Source organism: Aotus nancymaae, unplaced genomic scaffold (genome assembly GCF_030222135.1).
Source record: "Aotus nancymaae isolate 86718 unplaced genomic scaffold, 86718_ANA_hifiasm-v0.15.2.pri h1tg000012l, whole genome shotgun sequence".
NCBI classification, from domain to species: domain Eukaryota; kingdom Metazoa; phylum Chordata; class Mammalia; order Primates; family Aotidae; genus Aotus; species Aotus nancymaae.
The window spans coordinates 21,384,698-21,403,939 of NW_026988423.1; the positions used below are offsets into that span (position 1 = coordinate 21,384,698).

Below are 19,242 nucleotides of genomic sequence, written 5' to 3' on the forward strand. Positions count from 1 at the left end.
GGAAGTTGTTCAACTTCACATAGCCAGAACGTGACTCTTGGGAGTAGAGGCTAGCAAAGTCATCCAAATTTCTTGAAATATAACATCTTTTTACCTCATCATATATGTTAAGATTTTTGTCACTTTTTTATCGTTTTTCCCCAGCCTTATGAGGTTATTTGACAAATAAAAATTATAGGTATTCAAGGTGTACAGTGTGATGATTGGGTATACTTACACATTGTGTAATGATAACCAAAATCAAATTAATTAAAACATCCTTTACTAGACTTACTTATGTGCTACTTGGGTTGGGGGGGCACTTAAGCAAATTTGTCTTAGCAAATTTCAAGTAAACAATACGGAATTATTAGCTATAGTCAACATGTTGTACATTAGATCCCCAGAACTTGTCTTTAAACTGAATATTTGTACCATTTGAGAGAGAAGTTTTAGTGCTACTAAATCACAGCCTTCTGACAGAATTTGTGCATGCTATACACAACTAAACAGAAGTGCAGACAATAGTTTCTTGGACCAAGAGCCAAAAAGTTCACTGTTTTAATATATTAGTCAAGCAGGCATAGTTTTACTTTATAAATAAATATACATATCTTGGGATAAGCCTTTTAAAAATTCTTTACTCATATAATACAAAACAGGCTTGGGGATCACAGTCTTGAAGCATGAATTTTACCCAGTGGGCCATGGTGAGTAGTTGCATCACAGTTCCAGAAGGAAAGCAGGTTGGGTCTCTGAGGGCTTGTGACACGAGGACACTGAATTGAGAGGATAAGGCTTCACTAGCTGGAGGGCCCCAGGCATACCCCATACACAACCCTGCCTTGGCTTCTAGTCCAGTTTGGTGTATCTTAAACTGTACTGCACAGCCCTGCCCTATCCTGGTGTCAGCAGGCATTCAGAAAGCCTCACACTTCTGCTCCAGTGAACACTGCCAATATAGCCCTCTCAACTTCCGCCCACCCATCTTCTTCCCACTTGTTTTTTTCAATTCCACCGCTACCCATCCTACCCAGTCCCTTAGCCTGACAAGACCCAGGTGTCTCCACCCTACCCTGCAGGGCAGTTAAGCAGGATTAGATGCTATGCAGTAATTGTGGAGTTGAGCTCAAAATACTCAGAGCTCAGCTTTCAGAGTCTGGTTGGCCTGAGTTTGACACTTCCTCTTAGAAGCTCTACTTCCAGCTAGGGATGGTGACTCACACCTGTAATCCCAGCACTTTGGGAGGCGGAGGCAGGCAGATCACGAGGTCGGGAGTTCGAGACCAGCGTGACCAACATAGTGAAACCCCATCTCGGGCCAGGCGCGGTGGCTCACGCCTGTAATCCCAGCACTTTGGGAGGCCGAGGCGGGTGGATCACACGGTCAAGAGATCGAGACCATCCTGGTCAACATGGTGAAACCCCGTCTCTACTAAAAATACAAAAAATTAGCTGGGCATGGTGGCGCGTGCCTGTAATCCCAGCTACTCAGGAGGCTGAGGCAGGAGAATTGCCTGAACTCAGGAGGTGGAGGTTGCGGTGAGCTGAGATCACGCCATTGCACTCCAGCCTGGGGTAACAAGAGCAAAACTCCATCTCAGAAAAAAAAAAAAAACCCATCTCCACTAAAAATACAAAAATTAACTGGGCATGCTGGTGTGCACCTGTAGTCCCAACTGCTCGGGAGGCTGAGGCAGGAGAATCACTTGAACCCAGGAGACAGAGATTGTGGTGAGCCAAGATCTCGTCACTGCACTCCAGCCTGGGAAACAGAGCAAAACTCCACCTCAAAAAAAAAAAAAGCTCTACTTCCTACTGGAAATTACCTAGCCTCTCTGAGGCTGTTTTGTCACCTGTAAAATGCGGATAATTTTGTTTATTGATAGGTGCCTTTTCCCAAAAATGAGTTAACGCAGAAATAAACACTTTAGAATTTTTGTGAGGATAATATGAGAGAAAGTATATACAAAAGCACTTCATCATTAACTCATTTAATCCTTACAAAACTCTACAAAGCCCCAATTATCCCCTTTTTACAGAATAGGAAAGCAAGTATTGGAAGTGCCAATACTAAACTCTGAGGTGAACACACAAAATAAGCAGTAGCTTTTTTTCTCTTCACCATTGGAAACACTGCCATTTGCCTTAAAAAGAAGTGTGTAAAAAATGTTTTTAATAAGAATAAAGCCAAGTAGTCTTAACCACTACTGCCTTAAATGTAAGCAGAGGCACCATTCTCTGCAGTGAGCATCAGGCACATACCACAGGTGTACAAAGAAGGAAATATACTGATGTTAGAACAAAAAAAGTGTTGCCTTTTTTTTTTTTTTTTTTTTTTTTTTGAGACAGTTTCAGTGCTATTGCCGAGGCTGGAGTGCAATGGTGCAATCTTTGGCTCACCACAACCTCCGCCTCCTGGGTTCAAGAGATTCTCCTGCCTCAGCCTCCCAAGAAGCTGGGATTACAGGGCACCACCACACCCGGCTAATTTTGTATTTTTAGTAGAGACGGAGTTTCTCCATGTTGGTCAGGCTAGTCTCGAACTCCCGACCTCAGATGATCCACCCGCCACAGCCTCCCAAAGTGCTGGGATTACAGGCGTGAGCCACCGCGCCTGGCCAAGTGTTGCCATCATTAAAATCATTAGCTTTCTGTTGGCCAAGTCAACTGCCCTTCATACTTGCTCCCAGCACTCACTTCATTCCTCCACTCACTCATCTTGACACAGATGTACATTCAGTACCTACCTGTATGTTCATTCACAGGTCTAATGACTGAACATGGCTGCATTTCACATACTTGAACCATGAAAGCAGGAGGCGTGCCCTCACACACAAACCACTTTCTTTTTTTAACACAATCACAAAACTTACCACTTAAATTTTACTCTTGTGGCTATGAAACAATCTACATGTTCTTGGCCTGGCACTTTTGACTGTCTCACCTGCCCTGGCCTTAAAGCAAGACCCTTTCCATACCTTACTACCTATAGATGTTATCCCTAGTGTCCTCATAGAGTTTGATCTAGGATGGACAATTTTAACAGATTTTACTAACCATGTGTCATATGCTAGGGGCTGTGGAGCAAGACCCAGTTAACTAAATGTAAGCTCCCATCCTGACACTCTTTATGAAATGAGAAAGGAGCTGAGAGATGCTTCAAGAAAAGGGTATGAAACTGAAGAATGCCTTGTCATCAAAGGGCAGGAAGTGCCTTAGTTGGGTTATCCTGGGCTGGCACCTGGTCCTCAGTCTTTGCAAGTTCAGAAACTCAGGTCATTTCCCAGGAACCGGGTGAATTCTGAGACTGCCTCGCACCAACCAAACTCACAATAGATTCGGTAATAAGCTGGAGTGCCATTTTTTTTTCCTTCACAATGGAAAATGAACCTGATAGTGGGGTTTATCTTAACAGAGCACACCTACACTATGGGGAAGTCTACCTAAGAGACCAAATGAAGGGTTGCCTGGTAAACTTAGATTCCCAATTCAGCTGGAAACATATCTAGAAATTTTTTTTTTTTTTTTTTTTGAGACAGAGTCTCACTCTGTCGCCCAGGCTGGAGTGCAGTGGCACGATCTTGGCTCACTCACTGCAACCTCCACCTCCTCCCAGGTTCAAGTGATTCTCCTGCCTCAGCCTCCCGAGTAGCTGGGATTATAGGTGTGCACCACCATGCCTGGCCAATTTTTTTGTATTTTTAGTAGAGACAGGGTTTCACCATGTTGGTCAGGCTGGTCTCAAACTCCTAACCTCATGATCCGCCCGCCTCAGCCTCCCAAAGTGCTGGGATTACAGGTGTGAGCCACTGTGCCAGGATAATCTCTTAGGGTAGACTAGTTGCCTGTAAGGTTACTAAAAGTACTGAAGCTTTATAGTTTGAATGAGTCATTTGCTAACCTGAGTCTCCAAACATCTTACTCCCACCCTCACTTACAGAAATTAGAGATATGGGTCTGGAAGTTAGTCCCACGTGATAGTAAGACGCTAAAGAATCTGATACGGAAAGATGTCTGAAAGCATAACTCTTGGAAACAAATATATTTCAGGAAAAGGGAGGAGGCAGAGTGTCCAAATAAGAAAGATTCAAAGTGAAGGGAAAACCAAGGGTATGGAGAGCCAAGAGAAGGGTTAAGAAGAGACGGTCCACTATCAAATGTGACAGAAAGAGGTAACATTTCCCAAGTGGAAAATCACTTGTGACCTTTGAGAATAGTTTAATAGAGCAGTGAGAGTAGATGTCTGATTGCTAAGTCATCTCTAAATCATTCTTCAGAGTTGTTTGCAACACAACGCAATAAGGTTTATGATAACATCTTAATTAAAAGATGTTATCTTAATAAAGACCAATGAACTGGTCTTTATCGAACAAATACCCTGCAGTCTGCACTGCAGGAGTCACCTTTTATTTATGAAAGGCAGCAGACTATAGTGCAAAGAGCACCGGCTAGCAAGTCCAGGGCCTGAGCAGCAGAGTGCTCACTGGGCCTTAACTTTCAGAACAACTGCAGATGGCTTCCTGTCTCTCTGGTTGAACATGTTTTGCCATTTTTAACTGAGAGTGGGGCTAACTGATCAGATAATCCCACTGGCTCTAACCTCACAGCTCTTGCATTTGCAGTTCTGCCGGGAAATCTCTTCCCCCAGCTACCCACACGGCTCACTCCCTGACCTCCTCAGCTTTGCCCAAATGTCAAACGATCACCTTCTTGTTCAGAAGATCTTCCTTACTTCCCCTCTCCTTGCACAGCCAGCCCCCTTCTCTGCTTTACATTCCTACGTGTACTGTTTTCCTGATCCGTTTGTTGTCATTTTTCCCCACTAGACTTAAAGTTCCATAAAAGAGATTTATGATGTCCTCTGTTCTGCAGTGTGCTTGGCATAAAGTAGACAAGCAAGCATCTGTTGAAGGAATGAATTAAATGCCAGCTGCAATCCCCAAATTACAGTGGATGCACAGGAAAACTTTCTTTAGGAGGCTGAATTCTAACAGCATGATATCAAACAAGGATAGAGCCAATACAGAGGCCAGTTTGAAAGTCATCATTTTAATGGTTAACTCCTTCACTTGTGCTGGACTCAGTCTCCCCTCAGGAGACTCCTTTGCTGTTGAAAGTCAGTGTTTTACAATATTCAGAACCGACAACCAAACTCCAGGTGTAAATTTATTCCAACTTCTCCAACTTCAGAGTTCCAACCTTAAGAGGACAGAGCATTATGTGGAGGGAGGGCATAGACTTGCTATGTAAAAAGTGATCATGACATACCCCCGGTTCATTTCTGGGTTTCTTTCTAGGCCAATTCAAAACCTCCAAAATAAGGTCAAGTAACACAATAGGCTCGCATTTGCATCACAAGCTGTTTAGAAAGTGTGCCTAGATCTCTGACTCAGACCAGGATGTCCTTCCCACCATGGGCAAGGGCTGGTGGGGAGGGCACTCCCAGCCTTCTAATACTAATAAATAACCTGAAGAATGAGCAGCGCTGGAGGCTGGCTCTTGACCCACCCACTGCTACCGTTGTGGAGCCAGGCCTGCCTCATAGCCCTCTGTCTTCATGTCATTGAGCCCTAGCTCCTCATTTTGGTCAAAAGTGCGCTTGTAACGCTCCACCTTCATCTCAGGATCATCTTCAGGTGCATACACATTCTGCAAGGTCAAGGACAGATAGTCAGTGCCGCCGTGCCACTTCCCTCCCTGCAGGCAGCTTCCAACTCCCACTTTCACAAGAACTTAATGACTTTGGGTTTTTTTTCTTCTATTTATTGGCCTCCAGTTTCCCATGGCTAGACAGAACTAGAGGGTAGCAAGAGTACCCACAAGAACCAGGGGTGGAAAAGCCCAGCCCCAGAATCAGGGAACAATCCACTTATTTTGTCACATCTGCACCTTCTTATGAAACATGTGGCAATGGTCTTAATCTTGGGAAGAACTTACAAGAGTTTTGCCTGACCCATGACAAGTATTCAATAAATGTTCAAGGTACCTCAATCACCAGACTATCTCCCCAGTCAACTTTTAAAGCCTCTCAGTTTCCTATCTCGGCCTCTAGACAAGGCACCATTTCTCCTCACTCCATAATCAGATTTGCAAAATGAAAACTCCAGAACTGGGGACAAGAGCTAGACTATAGGAAAAAAGAAGCCTCAGAGTATCCTTTTTTCCTTCTTTAGATACACTTAAAAAAAAAATCCTCTCCCATACCCTCCTCTTTTCTCCCTTATGCATCTTCTAACTGCTGCCTCCTTGGTAAAAAGCAGCCTATTTGGAATCAAGTCTTTCAGTTTCTAAGAAAATGATACATAATCAAGGAAGATCACAAAATATATCTCTCTGAAACATCAGACAAGGTCTACTATACCTGCAAATAACTGTTTCCTGCTGGATCATCCATAATAAAGTGGGCCTTCATATTACCTTCAATAATCTAAAGGAGAGAGAGAACACAGCAAGTAAATTTTACATAATCCGCCCCCCAAAAAAATGGGGCTATGTCTGCCAGACAAGAACCAACCCAATTTATATTACAGAATCCCCAAAAGTTTTAAGAATTGGTGAAATTAGGTAGCTATAAAAGTAAAGTGGAAAGGATCTAAAATAAGGACTGGTGAGAAAAGCTAACATCAGCAACCTGTGGACTGAAGGGTGCTGGCCCAGTTGAGACTGGAGGGAAAGGAATCGAGAACAAGGAGGTTAAATGAATGTAAGCTTATGGGAAACAAAATACATACACACCCCAGCCTTTCCCCAAAGCTCTCAGAACACTGCCAGACAAGCCTTTACCCTCAGGCCAGGAAATGGAACAGCCACTGAGGGGATGAGAGGAATCTGACCAGCCCAAGAGGAAATACCTAACAATTCTGGCATTGGAGGCTACCTCAACAAAATGGCTAAGCTAAATCCCCCTGCATTAAGTCCCATGTCAACAAGGCTCACCCTACTCAGATCTTTAGGCCTCTACTTTTAAGAAGACAATCAATGATTATCAGACATCTGAGCAAAACCCTTAAAACTGAAAGTTGGGAAACTAAATGGGGAAAAAATCGGATGCAAGGAGAATAAAATGTCAAAAAAAATCCAACATCAGTATTCTCAAGAAGTACTATATAAACTGCATGCAGAAAAAATTAAAAAAACAAAACCATAATAATAATCCTCAAGAAGAAAAAATACTACATCCTTAAGACAGGATGCTATTTTTTTAAAAGCTCTTTGGAAAGTAAAAATTTTAGTGGAAATGAAAACCTCAGTCGAAGAGTTGGAAAATAAAGTTGAGGGAATCTCCCAAAGTAGAACAAAAAAAAAAAAAACCCAAGGAACTAAAAATAGGACCAAAAAAAAAAAAAAAGTAAATTATAGAAGACCAGACAAGTAAGTCTAGTATCTAAAACCCAGGAGTTTTCAGAAAGAACAGAAAAAATAATCAGAAAAAAAGATAATCCTCAATAGAATAATTCATGAAAGCTTCCTAGAACTGAACCACATGAGTTTTCCAGACTGAAAAGATCCAAAGATCCACCAAGTGCTTAGCCCACACCAAGGCACATCCTAAACTTCCACATCAAAGGAGACAAAGAGATCACAAGACTAGGTCACATATAAAAGATAGGAATCAAAATGGCTTCAGACTTCTCAACAGCCAAACTGGAAGACAGCAGTGCAATGTCTTTACCAAACTGGAAGACTGCAGAGCAGTGTCTTCAAAATTCTGGTAAAAAATTATTTCTATCCTAGAATCCTATTCCCAAGTCACTCCAGTGTGGTAACAGAAATGTTCAAACATGGAAGGTCCCAGAAATTTTATTTCCCATGCACTTTTTCCTAGGAAGTTACCGGAAAAGATGCTCCAACAAAATAAGGGTGAAAAACAAGAAAGAAGACATGGAATATAGGGAACCAGAAGAATCCCCAACATGACGGTTAGATGTTCAAAAAGTGGCAAGACATGAGCATGCAGCCTCTTGTTCACTGGAGCCCCAGGACTCTAAGTACTGACTGGCCAGCGACCTCTTACCTGGTCCATCTTCTGGCTAAACTCCTGCAGTTTCTCCGTCTGGCCAGGACTGGAACTGTCGCCCAGTGTGAAAGGGTTTTTGGTCACCTGCAATAAATGACATCCAAATTGTGTGAATACTGGCTTTATGTTTGTTAGGCCTGGCCATAAACTAGGCAGGGGGTGGCAGTGGATGCCCAATCAGACACTTCATTTCCATTTAGTCCACACCACCTTTCTGACCAAAGCAGCCACTCCGAGGAGTCTATGGGATAATGTGCCAAGATAACAAAACTGGCAATGTAAAACAAAATCTAGAAACATGTTCTTAGAATATAATCTCTAATCCTAATTTGGAGAAGAAAGGCAAAGAAAAAGTACAATTTACAAATACAAAATGCCCAACAGGGTATCATGTGAAATAATTCATCAAGAAGATAAATATTTGGGCTAAGTCAACACATACATGTATGTTTTTTATGTTGGGAAGTTTTAGGTGCTAGAAGGACCCTCATTCCCTAAATTTACAGTAAAATAAATGACTTATCCAAGACCAGAAAATAACTATAAAGTCCCAAAGTTAGGCCTGGAATTTCCATTCAACGTTTCCCACAAACTTATCTTCACAATCCAAAACAATATGTAAGTCCCTTAAACCAGCTTTAAGGCAAAGAAACCCACAGTTATCAACATCGAAAACTAGGATGTCTGAAGTCTTTCAGTCCCTTTTCACACAGCCAAACTGCTCAAAGGTGGTTTACACTCTACTCAGGTGACTCACCAGTTCCCGGATGTCTTTCAGCAGCCCTTCCAGTGTGGTGAACTTGCCCCCAAGGACGGCCATTCCCATTTCAAATTCTAGCTCTGGGATTGCCACACTGCAAGTCTCAGACTGTGAGATGAGACGTCAGTTTAAGCTTTAAGTCAGAAGCAAAAACAGCCAACAAGAGGCCTCCTGCCCAGTTAATACCAGCAGTGATAGACTGGGGACAAGGGCAGCTGTCCCAGTTTTCTCTGACTCCCTTGTTAAAGTTTGAGACTCACTCCTGTCCATCTGAACCATGGGAACAGATCCAACTTAATAAAGGGAAACTCAGTCATAGCTTCAAGCTGTCAGGTATCATCTCATTAGGGGACAGAGAAGAGGGCCCAGATAGATACTGGAAGCCAAAAAGCTGCCAAGTCATCAGAAAGAGCTAACAGGCCACCTTCTAAATCTGCAATTCCAACCTTGAATGAACCCCCTCTGCTCAGGGGTCCTCAAAGCCAGGGAAGTAGGACATATCTCATGTCCCTGAACATTATTTCTAAAACACAGCTTCCCCTAAATAGAGATAGCTTATCTAACTTATGAGGACACTTTCCCAAGCAGACTGTTACCTTGAGGAGGTCTCTGGTCATATCTGAGGGATCTGTGATGTGGAGGGTAATCCTGGTGCCCAAGGCTTCTACTGCTCCTCCAGATTTCACCTGCATAGGTAACAGAAGCAACAGAGAGAAGACCCCGAGCCTCACTTGGTACCCAGGAGACTTGGAATGTAGGCTTGGACCTCCAATCAGTTAGGCCCACTAATAGCTACCAAAGACAGAGCCTTCTAAACAGCAGTCACCCAAACCAAAAAAACCAAGAGCTGGCCAGGAGCAGTGCCCAACCCCGGTAACATGCCAAAACTTATCACAAATTGCCAACAAACACTGAATTTACCCTAAAAAAACAAAAACAAAAGAACTGACTCTTGGGGTTGAAAGAGTTTTAAGCATTTATCCAGTCCTTTCATCCACTGCATCCAGTGTGTGGATCTCCTTTATAATAGTCTGGTTTAAGAATTTAATTAGCTTATACTCAGATACACTCAGGGGAAGGGAATTTATAATCCTCCAAGGCAGCCCATTCTATTTTCAGACAGCTCTGTTAAGTTTTTCATTGTGAAATCAAAATTTGCCTCCCTGAACTTCCACACCTCTAAGGAGTGGGTCTTCCATATAATCAACCTTTAATATGTCTTAAACAAGTTATGGAATCTCTAATCCTTCTCTAGGCTAATATCCCCTTCCTTCAAGGGCTCCTCACCCTACACTAGACCTAAGAAAAAGACCCAACCTGCTCCACACCCCCTGCCCGAGTCCTGAAGCAGACTTAGGAAGAATGATAGTTAAAAGGGGGTTACCTTAAGCTAGTCTTCTTCCCAAATAATGGTGCCCACCCACCTCATTGGTCCGATGCCCGCAGTTCTCGCAGTTGGTAGCCATGATGATAACCTCCTTAAAGTGAGGGATTTCTGGAAAATGGAGTTAAGGAAATCTACTCCAAGGAGAACAAGACCACCATCTGAAGAAAAACAAAGCCAAACCCCACACAAACAAATGCTGGTCCCAGAACTGCTGGAAATATTCACAAGAGGCAGTCCAGAGTCCTCCAGAAGAGGACAAGTTCCCAGCCCCTGGTGACCGCTGTTCACATGTTTGAAGGCATGGCTCAGACCACACCACACACAGTCTAGAGACCATGGCCTAAGTTTCTCTTTGAACCCAAAAGCCAAGGTACACGGTCTAATCAAAGACAATATCCTCCTTATCACTGGGTATACAGCCCATGCTCTCCTTAAAAGGGATGCTCCCAACCTGATTATAATCTTCATGCCTGAGTCAGATGAAGAGCAACCCAACTGCTTGGCAAAAGATACGTACTAGCTTCATGTTAGTCTGAGCCGGGGCATTGCATTCTGGGCAGTTTGTGTTGAACTGGAGCACCTGGAATACAATACGGGGACAAAGGGTGAGCCCTCCCAGATGGGATGTTCAGACTGACGACACTCAGTCCGTATGCTGGTGGTCATCTGTGTTGGTGGCAAGAAGACAGACACTGAATAGCATCAGTCTCAGCCCATAACTCTGCTCCTTCCTCACCAGTAGCCAATGTGACTCACTTCATTTCTGAGATCTTCCTCTTCTGGCTTCTCTGCTGGTGCTTCTGCCTAAAATAGCAAAGACACACATCACAAGCTGGCAGGTATACCTCAGTATCCCCAACACCCTGTCCTGGAGTGGAAGAAAATGCTCTGGCTCACTTATGTCAGGTACCATCTCATCAGTTAAAGAAACCAGAAATTAAAGCCCTAAGCAAGGGAAGAACAGAGCTTAAGGCAGAATCACAGCCACTGCCATCCTTTCTGTGACGTTTACCCAAGTCCTGGACATGAGCAAGATGAGAAGCACAAACAAGCTGAGACAGGGCACACAGAGCAGCAGCAGCAAAATCAGTTCCCACTGACTCCAAGCAATCCGGAGTACACGGTAATTCCAGAGCATTCTCCGGATCCTTCAGTCCACTTACTTGGAGCCCCAGCATCTCTTCCTGCTGTCGGGTCCGGTTGTAGTGTGTGATCACCAGGGCATCATCTTTCTGAGGAGCATGTGGGTTTTCCACAAAGCTGTTCCCTGAGGGATCATCGATGATCTAACAAATGGGTGAAGAGAGGGTCACTGCAACAGGAAATCAAACAATCCTACATCACCTACCATCAGACCACTCAGGCACCACAGTGGAAAATCCCAGCAGACTTAATGGTCCCTCCTCCCCAATCAAGGGCGACTCCAGTCTCTTAACACTCACCAGAGTGAAAGGAGAGGTTACTTGCTTTAGATCTTTCAGTTTGACAATGAACTCATCAATTCTTTCAGCTGTGGCATCTTTGTTTGCCTGCCATGAACAGAGAGTAAAGCATCAGCCCCATGAACAGAGTAAAGGGATGCCTTATGCCCTGCCCCTTGTCATGCCCATATTACTTCCATTAGGAAGTCACCACCTGTCTCTGTGTGAGTGGAAACAGAGTGACTCAGGCTTCACAATGAGATGTAGCAAACAAGGCTGAAGTTGATGGGTGGTGACAGGTAAGCCTCATTTTTCTCACTCATTCAATCATTTAGCCCAGGCATTCACGCCAGGTTAGATATATGAGAGTAAATATATCAGTACTCTCATGGGGCTCCCCAGCCAGTTAAGGAGATAAATAACTAAAGATGCAGTTACAGTATATTACTTCTGTCATAATAAATCTAAGATGCAATGGAATACTCAAGAAACACAGATAACCCAAGGGGATTAGGAAAGGCTCTTCAGAGGTAATGTTATATTGTCTGTCTGATGAGACCTGAATATATACCGGGGGAGGGAAGGAGAAAAGACAAGAATGACAACATATGCAACATCCTAGCAGCTCCAGCACCACCATATGCTTACCCAAAAAGTTCTCCAACATTTAGTCAGAGACTATTCAGCCACATGAGACACTCTATTCAGATACACATAAGCAACTAATCAGAAAACCGCAGCTTACCCTTCGTGCAGGCTGGTCCTGCTCCAGGCCAGAGAGAGCACGGGTGACCAATCCTTCAACAGTGGTCAGAGCTTGTGAACAAGAACAAAAGACAAGTGTGTCTTGGCATTAGCTCTGTTATTAAGTGCCTGTACGACCCTGGGCAATTCACTTGAACTCTCTGGGCTTTATTTCCTCATCTGTAAAATGAGAAGGCCAGGTGCAAGGTTCCATTCGTGTCTGATAATAGCAATGCTAAAATTCTATAATAAGCATTACTACGGGCTTACCATTACTTTCTATCATTTCCAGCTGTTTCCACTCATGAGAAACCAATGAAGATCACAATTATTACATGCTGGAACCCATACACAAACCATCAGACCTGGCACAGGGGGTTTGCAAGAAAGAAGGTAAGATTCTAGCTACATGTGAACAGCCCAAATATTCTGATCTTAAACTTACCTCCTTTCTGGCTAAAGGCAGGAATTTCAAAATCTAGCTCAGGAATCCTTGTGGTAGCAGAGTCAGTCTTCACCACTTCTCTGTTCATGTCCTGGGCAGAAAGTTAAACGTTCAGTACAAAGAGGATGCAGAACACCTTCTCCAAGCAATAACCAGACTGTCCCCTTCCATCAGACCCCAGCCCAGCTGTCTCTCCCTCTCTCCACTCCACAGGGTCCAGACTGCTCCTTTCGAATAGTACAGGTGGTGTGAGCCAGGCTGTCCAAATGGTGAAAATACTAATCATAACAACTACTGCTCATTTCATATCCTCAGACAACACTTACAAAGCATTTTCACAAATCTTATCTCACTTGAGCTGGTGACAACCCCAGCACCATTTTACAAAAGAAACTAAGGCTAGGAGACATAGGAGGATTTAAGTTCCGACCGCCTGGACCCGAGCTCTGACCCCAGTCCCCAAGCTCCCTCTAGAATACTGAGATAACTGCTCTGAGGTCCTCTCACCTCCAGAGCCCTGACGGTCAAAGTGTAGCGCACTCCCTGGTCCTGGATCCTGCCTGCCGACTGGATCTCCGTGTTGTTCCAGCCACAGTGCTCGCAGGAAAAGGAGCTCACGATTATTTCTCTGAAGAAGGGAATCTTGGTGAGCAGAAGTCGCGTCATGCCCTGGTGAAGTAGAAAGCAACGAAGGAAAGAATCAATGAAACTCCCGTCCCCACCACTGTCTCCGGGCGCGCCTCGGGGTCCCCGGCCGGGCCCATCAGGCTGGGTCCAACCCTCGGCTAGTCCCGGCCCAAGCCCTACCCTCCCGCCGTCGGCGGCCGCGCCCCCGCCTCACATTGCGGTAACAGTTCATGCACAGCGACTCGATCTCGGTGGGCTGCTGCTCCTCGTCCTCGGCGCTGATGGGCCGGAACAGGTGACTCGGGGCGGGCGGCGGGGCCGGAACGGGCGAAGGGGCGACAGCAGCCCCCGGGGGCCCCGGTTCCACAGCCCCGCTAGCCGCCATCGCCACCACGCGCAGTTGAGACCCCGGCTTCCGACTTCCGGTGCTCTCGCGGCCCCACCCCTCTCGTCACTTCCGCCAGCTGCCACCACCCCCGCCTCCCTTCTTAAAGAGGCCGCACACTCCGGGCCCTCGGGGAACAGTGTCGTCAAGGGCTCCCGGTTCCCGGGTTTATATGGCTCGAACCTTCCATCGCCAGCCGGATCCACCTCAACTCAGTCGTCACTTCCCCCAAGACGGCCTCTCAGAACCAGGGCAGTTTTTTGCTTCTTCGCAATAACGCCACTGCACAGGGTTCTATTGGTCTCCACGTCAGTTTACAAGAGCCGTGAGGACAAGGAGCCTGGCTTGTCCCTGAGGAATGCCTGAGAAGGTGCGCCCGGAGCCTGGCTGCCTGGTTCCAGTGTTGGGCCACGTGATGCCTGCGTTCTAGGTTCCCCCTCCGGGTGGCTCAGCTTCTTCCGCTCTCTCAATCCCTCAATCCCTCTGTCCCTTTCTGTTCCTCCCATTCCCTGTTCTGTCCTCATCAGTACCTTCCCCAATCCCAGCCTCAAGTACACAGCCCTCATTTTCAGTCCCACCTCCTCATCCCCACCATAGCCCACCCCCTTGACCCATGCTTTTCCAGTTTCCTAACAACAACAAAAACACTTTTTTTGTTTCTACCCTTCTAGCACTTCCTCTCTCCAGGTGCTGGGGCCACAACCTAGTTCCGTTGCCAACATTGCCAAAATCCAGGGTGTCAGGGAAGACCAGCCTGCGGGCATGATGAGCCTACATATGTGTGGGGTCTGTGCTATGGGGTTGGTGAGCAGGCGGTGCTGAGAACCCTGGGACAGCAGGCTGAGCTGGGAGGAAAGGGAGCTGGACAGGACAGTTCAAAGGGAAGAGGCTTACCCTTTCCACTTCCCCCACCACACCCCAGTTTCACAGTTCCCAGGGGAGCTATGGGGAGAATTGGTGCCCCTGACTGACAGAGTTTGGGAGTCCCAAGAAGACAGTCTGGCATAAAAAGAGGCCATTCAAACTCTAGAACAGCAGGAACAAAGGAGACAGGCCACCTCAGGACTCTCAGGTCCACCAGGGCCACAGCTCCTGCAGACACAGCCCGCATTCCATACACACTGTCCTGTGAAGAGTGGGCTAGTGAACAGTGCAGATGCAGAGGAAGGGCCTCCCGCCAAGTGTAACAGACAGCCGTTGTCTAGCCAGGAGCCGTGAAGCAGAGCCTAGACAGAGCCCCTTTGACAGACCTGGACTGGGAGGGGTTGATGAGAAAGAGCAGCAGGGAAATGGAGTGGGTGATGGGTGTGCTTTGGGGATAGTGGTGAGGCCACTGCTTTCAGACATGGTCCAGATGAGAGTCACACCAGGCAGACTTCTATCATAAACATCTATTTCATTTGAGCCAGAAGTCTAGGCTTCAGCTTGGGAGTCTGGAGGGAGGGGCTGGAGATGGGAAGAGCATACAGTATGCTCCCCAGAGGGTTTAAGGAGCTCCCACAGTTTGGAGGGTTCAGTCCCTTATTTAGGTGTAGAGCTATGTCAGGAAATGTGGGCTCTGCCCTTTCCCATCCCAGCCCCACCCCCCATCCCTTTTGTACCCACCAGCATCAGAGCCAGCAGGGATATACACACACCATCACATGTTCTCCCCATGGTATTTTCCTTTCTTCCATCTATTCCCCTGACAGAAGCTACCACGGCAGCCCTGGGGATACAAGTGCTTCTCTCTGTGGACCAGCTGTAGCAGTGGCCACCAGGCAGCCAGAAGTGACCAGAGCCAAACTCCAGGATGTAGTGGCACAGGCTTCCAGCATCATGGCAAACAGGCTTGCAGATAATCACCCCATATGCATGGTGCCTTTCTGCCTCCCGACTCCCTCACCCTTGAAAGGAGCAACTTGCCAGGCGCGGTGGCACGTGCCTGTAGTCCCAGCTACTCAGGAGGCTGAGGTGGGAGGATCGCTCGAGCCCAGGAGTTCTGGGCCGTAGTGCGCTATGCCAATTGGGTGTCCGCACTAAGTTCGGCATCAATATGGTGACCTTCCGGGAGCGGGGGACCACCAGGTTGCCTAAGGAGGGGTGAACCGGCCCAGGTCGGAAACGGAGCAGGTCAAAACTCCCGTGCTGATCAGTAGTGGGATCACACCTGTGAATAGCCACTGCACTCCAGCCTGGGCAACACAGCAAGACCCCGTCTCTTAAAAAAAAAAAAAAAGGCAACTTATGAGAATTCCCAAATGAGCACTGGAAAGCTGGGTTTGCAAAGCCTGGTGAGTGTAATGCATCCAGATGGGGGAGTCTCAGGAGGCTGGATATGCGAGAGACAGCAGCCCCTTTGGTGGCCTCCCTGTCCTGCATAGGACCTTCCACCCTTCACCCAACGGGCCACTTTCAAGGACTAAACCATGCTGGAGGCTCAGGATCAGGGATCCCCAGACAAGGAGCTGAGAATAGGCCTGAAGTAGACCCTCAGGGCTCCCCCAGATGGCTGTGGCCCTGGTCATGAAGGCTGTAGGTGATATCTTCCCACAGGTCATCCAGACGGGCCTGCAGCTTGCTCAGTGCCTTGTCACTGTCCATTTGTCCAAACTCTGGGGCAAAGGCGCTGTGGTCTGGTGGAGGTGGTGCCAGCTGCTGCTGGACTTCCTCAGTCTCCTGGTCGATGGCACGAGTGAAGGCAGCGATCTGCAGGTAGGTGTCCTGGCGGAAAGCCTGGAGTCGCTGGCGCACCTCCTCGGAGAGCATCTGGGGGTCCGGGCCGGCCCCCTGCTCGGCCCCAGTGCCTGCAAAGGTGCGGCTAAGCTCTTCACGCAGCTGGTCCAGGTTCTGTTGGATGCGTGCGTGCAGAGCCTTGGCCTTGAGTGTGAGTTTGCGGGAGAGCACCTGCACGCAGCGGCTGAGGCGTGCGGGGCTGGCGGGGGTGTGCGGAGCCACACTGTGGTGCAGTTCCTGCACGTGGCGCCCGATGCCACTCACCAGGCTCTCGGCGTACGGGTGGAAGAGCTCTTTAAAACGGCCGGTGTGGTGCACCACGCGGCTCTGCAGTTCCTGCAGCAAAGCCCGCGCCTCGCCCACGCCCCCCAGCAGCTGGGCCTTGGTATCTTCTCCCACCACGCGCAACTTCTCCTGCAGCTCCTGCACGCGCAGGGCCACCTGCTCCATCAGATCCATCGTGTAGGGCTTCAGCTGCTGCCGCAAGCCCTCCAAATTCCAGCCCACCAGCTCGTGCGCCTCTGCCATGTAGGGCTGCAGGCGAGCCCTCACCTCCTCCAACTCCTCCTGCAGCTGCTGCCGCATGCCCGCTGGGTCCCGTGGGAGCCGAGGAGCCTCGCTCCCACTCAGAGGCCCCAGCTTTTCCAGGAACTTGTTCATATTGTTGAGGTCTTGCTCAAGGCTGTCTTTCAGGCTCCTGGGGAGAAGGGGACAGATATCCAGGCTGTCAGACTGCTAGCCCCCATCATCTCTCTTGTCCCCAAGTCATCACACACTGATCCTCTAGGGGAACCAAGGACGCAGGGCATTGGCCCCAGAGTCAGGGGCTCTTGTCCTAACCCTGGCCAGTCACAACTCCTCACACACAAAGCATAAACACATCGAATATGCAAATCCAGACCTACAACACTGATCAAAGAAGCATAGATGCACCACATCATCCTTTGATTCTGGGGACCGCAGCAGGGGTCCTCCCGGTGGATCCCAGGTCCCGCGCCTCAGTGGTAAAACGACAACAGCTCTAGAGTTGTTAAGGCGGGGGCTGCAGGCAGGGGGCGCTGAAGAGCCCAGGATGGCCGGGATCTGCAGGCAGACCTAGCACTGCTCCTTTCCTCTGTCCCAACAGGGGCCACAGAGGCAGGGCATTATGGCATGGCCCAGCTGTCTCCTCCCTTCACCCACACCCCTTCCCCTGGGCACTCACGCGGGTTCACGAGCCATCTTCTGCTGATGGATCTGCTCCATCCTGCCTTTGTCCCCGCTGGTCTGGCGGAAGTAGTCCCAGAAGCCTTTCCGTGCCTGGGTGGCCGAAAATGCTGCGGAGAGGCACTGGGTGATCAGGGCCTGGGCTCTCCTCCCCCCAGGGTGGACAGGGCCCCCAGTGTGGACAGGGCCCTCAGGCCAGCCCCCACCCACACCCCCACGTTGAAGTCAGGGTCGGAGACCCACCTGAGAGGAGAGCCAGAGCCCAGGTGAGCACGGCAGCCATGCTTGCCATTATCTGCTCTGAGAAGGCAAGTGGAGGGAGGCCTGGTTAGGGGAAGAAGCAGAGGAAGGGACATGACCCGGGGGCCTCTCCAGGGATAACTGCCCGAAATCCTGTTAACCCTTCCTTCGAGTGGGGAGCACAGAGCTGTTGGGGCTCAAGAGGCCTGACCTAGGTGAGTCAAGGAGGCTGGGGTGTCTTCCTCAGACACGGGGAGAGGGTGTGCCCTTGCCACCTCAGTCAGATAGCAAGGAGCATGTGCTCTAGCCCCTTCGTAAAGGTCCCCGACCCCAGGAGCAGCTCCCTAGGCCACTTCTACCACCTCTCCCTGCCCACCTGTCCCCCTCCCTCCCATTTCATGGTGGGAAAAACTGAGGCATAACGAGGGCAAAGAAGCAACTCTGCCAAAGTGCTCCAAGAGGAGGTCTTAGGGGAGCACCAGGCTCTCCCCTGAGGCCACCTGCAATACCCTCCCTTAGGGCTGCGACCCCCGTCCCTCTGCCCCAGCTGCTCACCTGCTCACATCTGGGCACAGAGAGCAAACATTCTGCTTTATACACCAGGGCCCTGAGCCCCTGGCACCAATTGCTCTGAGTAAATACCACGTGGAGGTTCAAAAGAGGTTGACCTCAGCTGCCTCCCAGCACTTACCTCCTGCTCTTTCTCTGGCACCCAGAGGGTTAATGAGTGCCCTGGTGTCAGGGGCTGCCCCAGTAGAGAAGTGTTTCCTAGAAGCTTTACTGGGAATGGGGTTGAACTCCTTACCCAGTTTCCCCCAAACCTTGTGACCTTTAACCTTCCCACTGACCTGCTGGCTGGCCCACCAATAGAGAAGGGCCTGTTTATCTGCCAAGGGCCCCTTCTTACACAACTACTCAGAGGCACTGTGTCCCTGCCAGCAAGACAGAGACAGTGTCCAGCTGCCAGCCAGAGCCTGAGCAGCCCCTGACAGCTCCACTACAGGCTCCTCAGGCAGCCTGGGGAGAGCCAGTATTCATAGGGTTAAAGAACCTTCCATGTCCCTCTTTGTGAAAAAATCCTGGAACAAGCAAGGGAAGCTAGGCAGGGTGAAGATGAGATGGCAAGAGGCACCTGGGCCAAGGACTGTGAGCCCCAGGAACTGGAGCAAGAGGAGGATAAGCCCCATGGGGAAAGGCTGAACTCCACTCACCGGGCGTCTGAGGAGAGCAAGCCCAAATGCTCAGATCTTCTCTGATGACACACCCACTCCATCTACTGTACTCATACACACACGTGTACAACTCCCGATTCT

General features: G+C 48.4%; 2 protein-coding genes across 4 annotated transcripts; both read right to left on the reverse strand.

Annotated features, from left to right (window-relative positions):
- Positions 1-5,011: 5,011 nt before the first annotated feature.
- On the reverse strand, positions 5,012-14,341 carry ZPR1 (ZPR1 zinc finger). 2 transcript variants are annotated; one of them, XM_012470457.3, is made up of 14 exons: positions 13,952-14,341; positions 13,264-13,425; positions 12,757-12,847; positions 12,313-12,383; positions 11,589-11,675; positions 11,310-11,432; positions 10,903-10,950; positions 10,660-10,726; positions 10,184-10,254; positions 9,356-9,445; positions 8,757-8,867; positions 7,997-8,083; positions 6,344-6,409; positions 5,012-5,631 (listed from the first exon to the last, which is right to left on the reverse strand). In XM_012470457.3, exons 2-14 carry the CDS (start codon positions 13,420-13,422, stop codon positions 5,497-5,499), a joined length of 1,206 nt encoding a protein of 401 aa, XP_012325880.2. In that variant the 5' UTR covers positions 13,423-13,425; positions 13,952-14,341; the 3' UTR covers positions 5,012-5,496. The 2 variants fall into 2 exon arrangements, with proteins under 2 accessions (XP_012325880.2, XP_012325879.2); XM_012470456.3 differs by lacking the exon at positions 13,952-14,341 and adding an exon at positions 13,598-13,768.
- Positions 14,342-15,144: 803 nt separating this feature from the next.
- On the reverse strand, positions 15,145-18,716 carry APOA5 (apolipoprotein A5). Of its 2 annotated transcripts, none has more exons than XM_012470454.2 (4): positions 18,621-18,716; positions 17,933-18,013; positions 17,688-17,799; positions 15,145-17,180 (listed from the first exon to the last, which is right to left on the reverse strand). In XM_012470454.2, exons 2-4 carry the CDS (start codon positions 17,979-17,981, stop codon positions 16,241-16,243), a joined length of 1,101 nt encoding a protein of 366 aa, XP_012325877.1. In that variant the 5' UTR covers positions 17,982-18,013; positions 18,621-18,716; the 3' UTR covers positions 15,145-16,240. The 2 variants fall into 2 exon arrangements, with proteins under 2 accessions (XP_012325877.1, XP_012325878.1); XM_012470455.2 differs by lacking the exon at positions 18,621-18,716 and adding an exon at positions 18,485-18,511.
- Between the last annotated feature and the right edge of the window lie 526 nt (positions 18,717-19,242).

Coding starts and splice junctions, on each gene's coding strand:
- ZPR1 (XM_012470456.3), bottom strand. CDS start 13,768: ATGGCGGCTAGCGGGGCTGTGGAACCGGGGCCCCCGGGGGCTGCTGTC. Junction 11,433..11,588: donor TAACCTCTCCTTTCACTCTG/GTGAGTGTTAAG, acceptor CCCATTTGTTAG/ATCATCGATGATCCCTCAGG. Junction 10,951..11,309: donor AAGAGATGCTGGGGCTCCAA/GTAAGTGGACTG, acceptor TTGCTATTTTAG/GCAGAAGCACCAGCAGAGAA.
- APOA5 (XM_012470454.2), bottom strand. CDS start 17,981: ATGGCAAGCATGGCTGCCGTGCTCACCTGGGCTCTGGCTCTCCTCTCA. Junction 17,800..17,932: donor GGCTCTGGCTCTCCTCTCAG/GTGGGTCTCCGA, acceptor GCCTCTCCGCAG/CATTTTCGGCCACCCAGGCA. Junction 17,181..17,687: donor AAGATGGCTCGTGAACCCGC/GTGAGTGCCCAG, acceptor CCTTCTCCCCAG/GAGCCTGAAAGACAGCCTTG.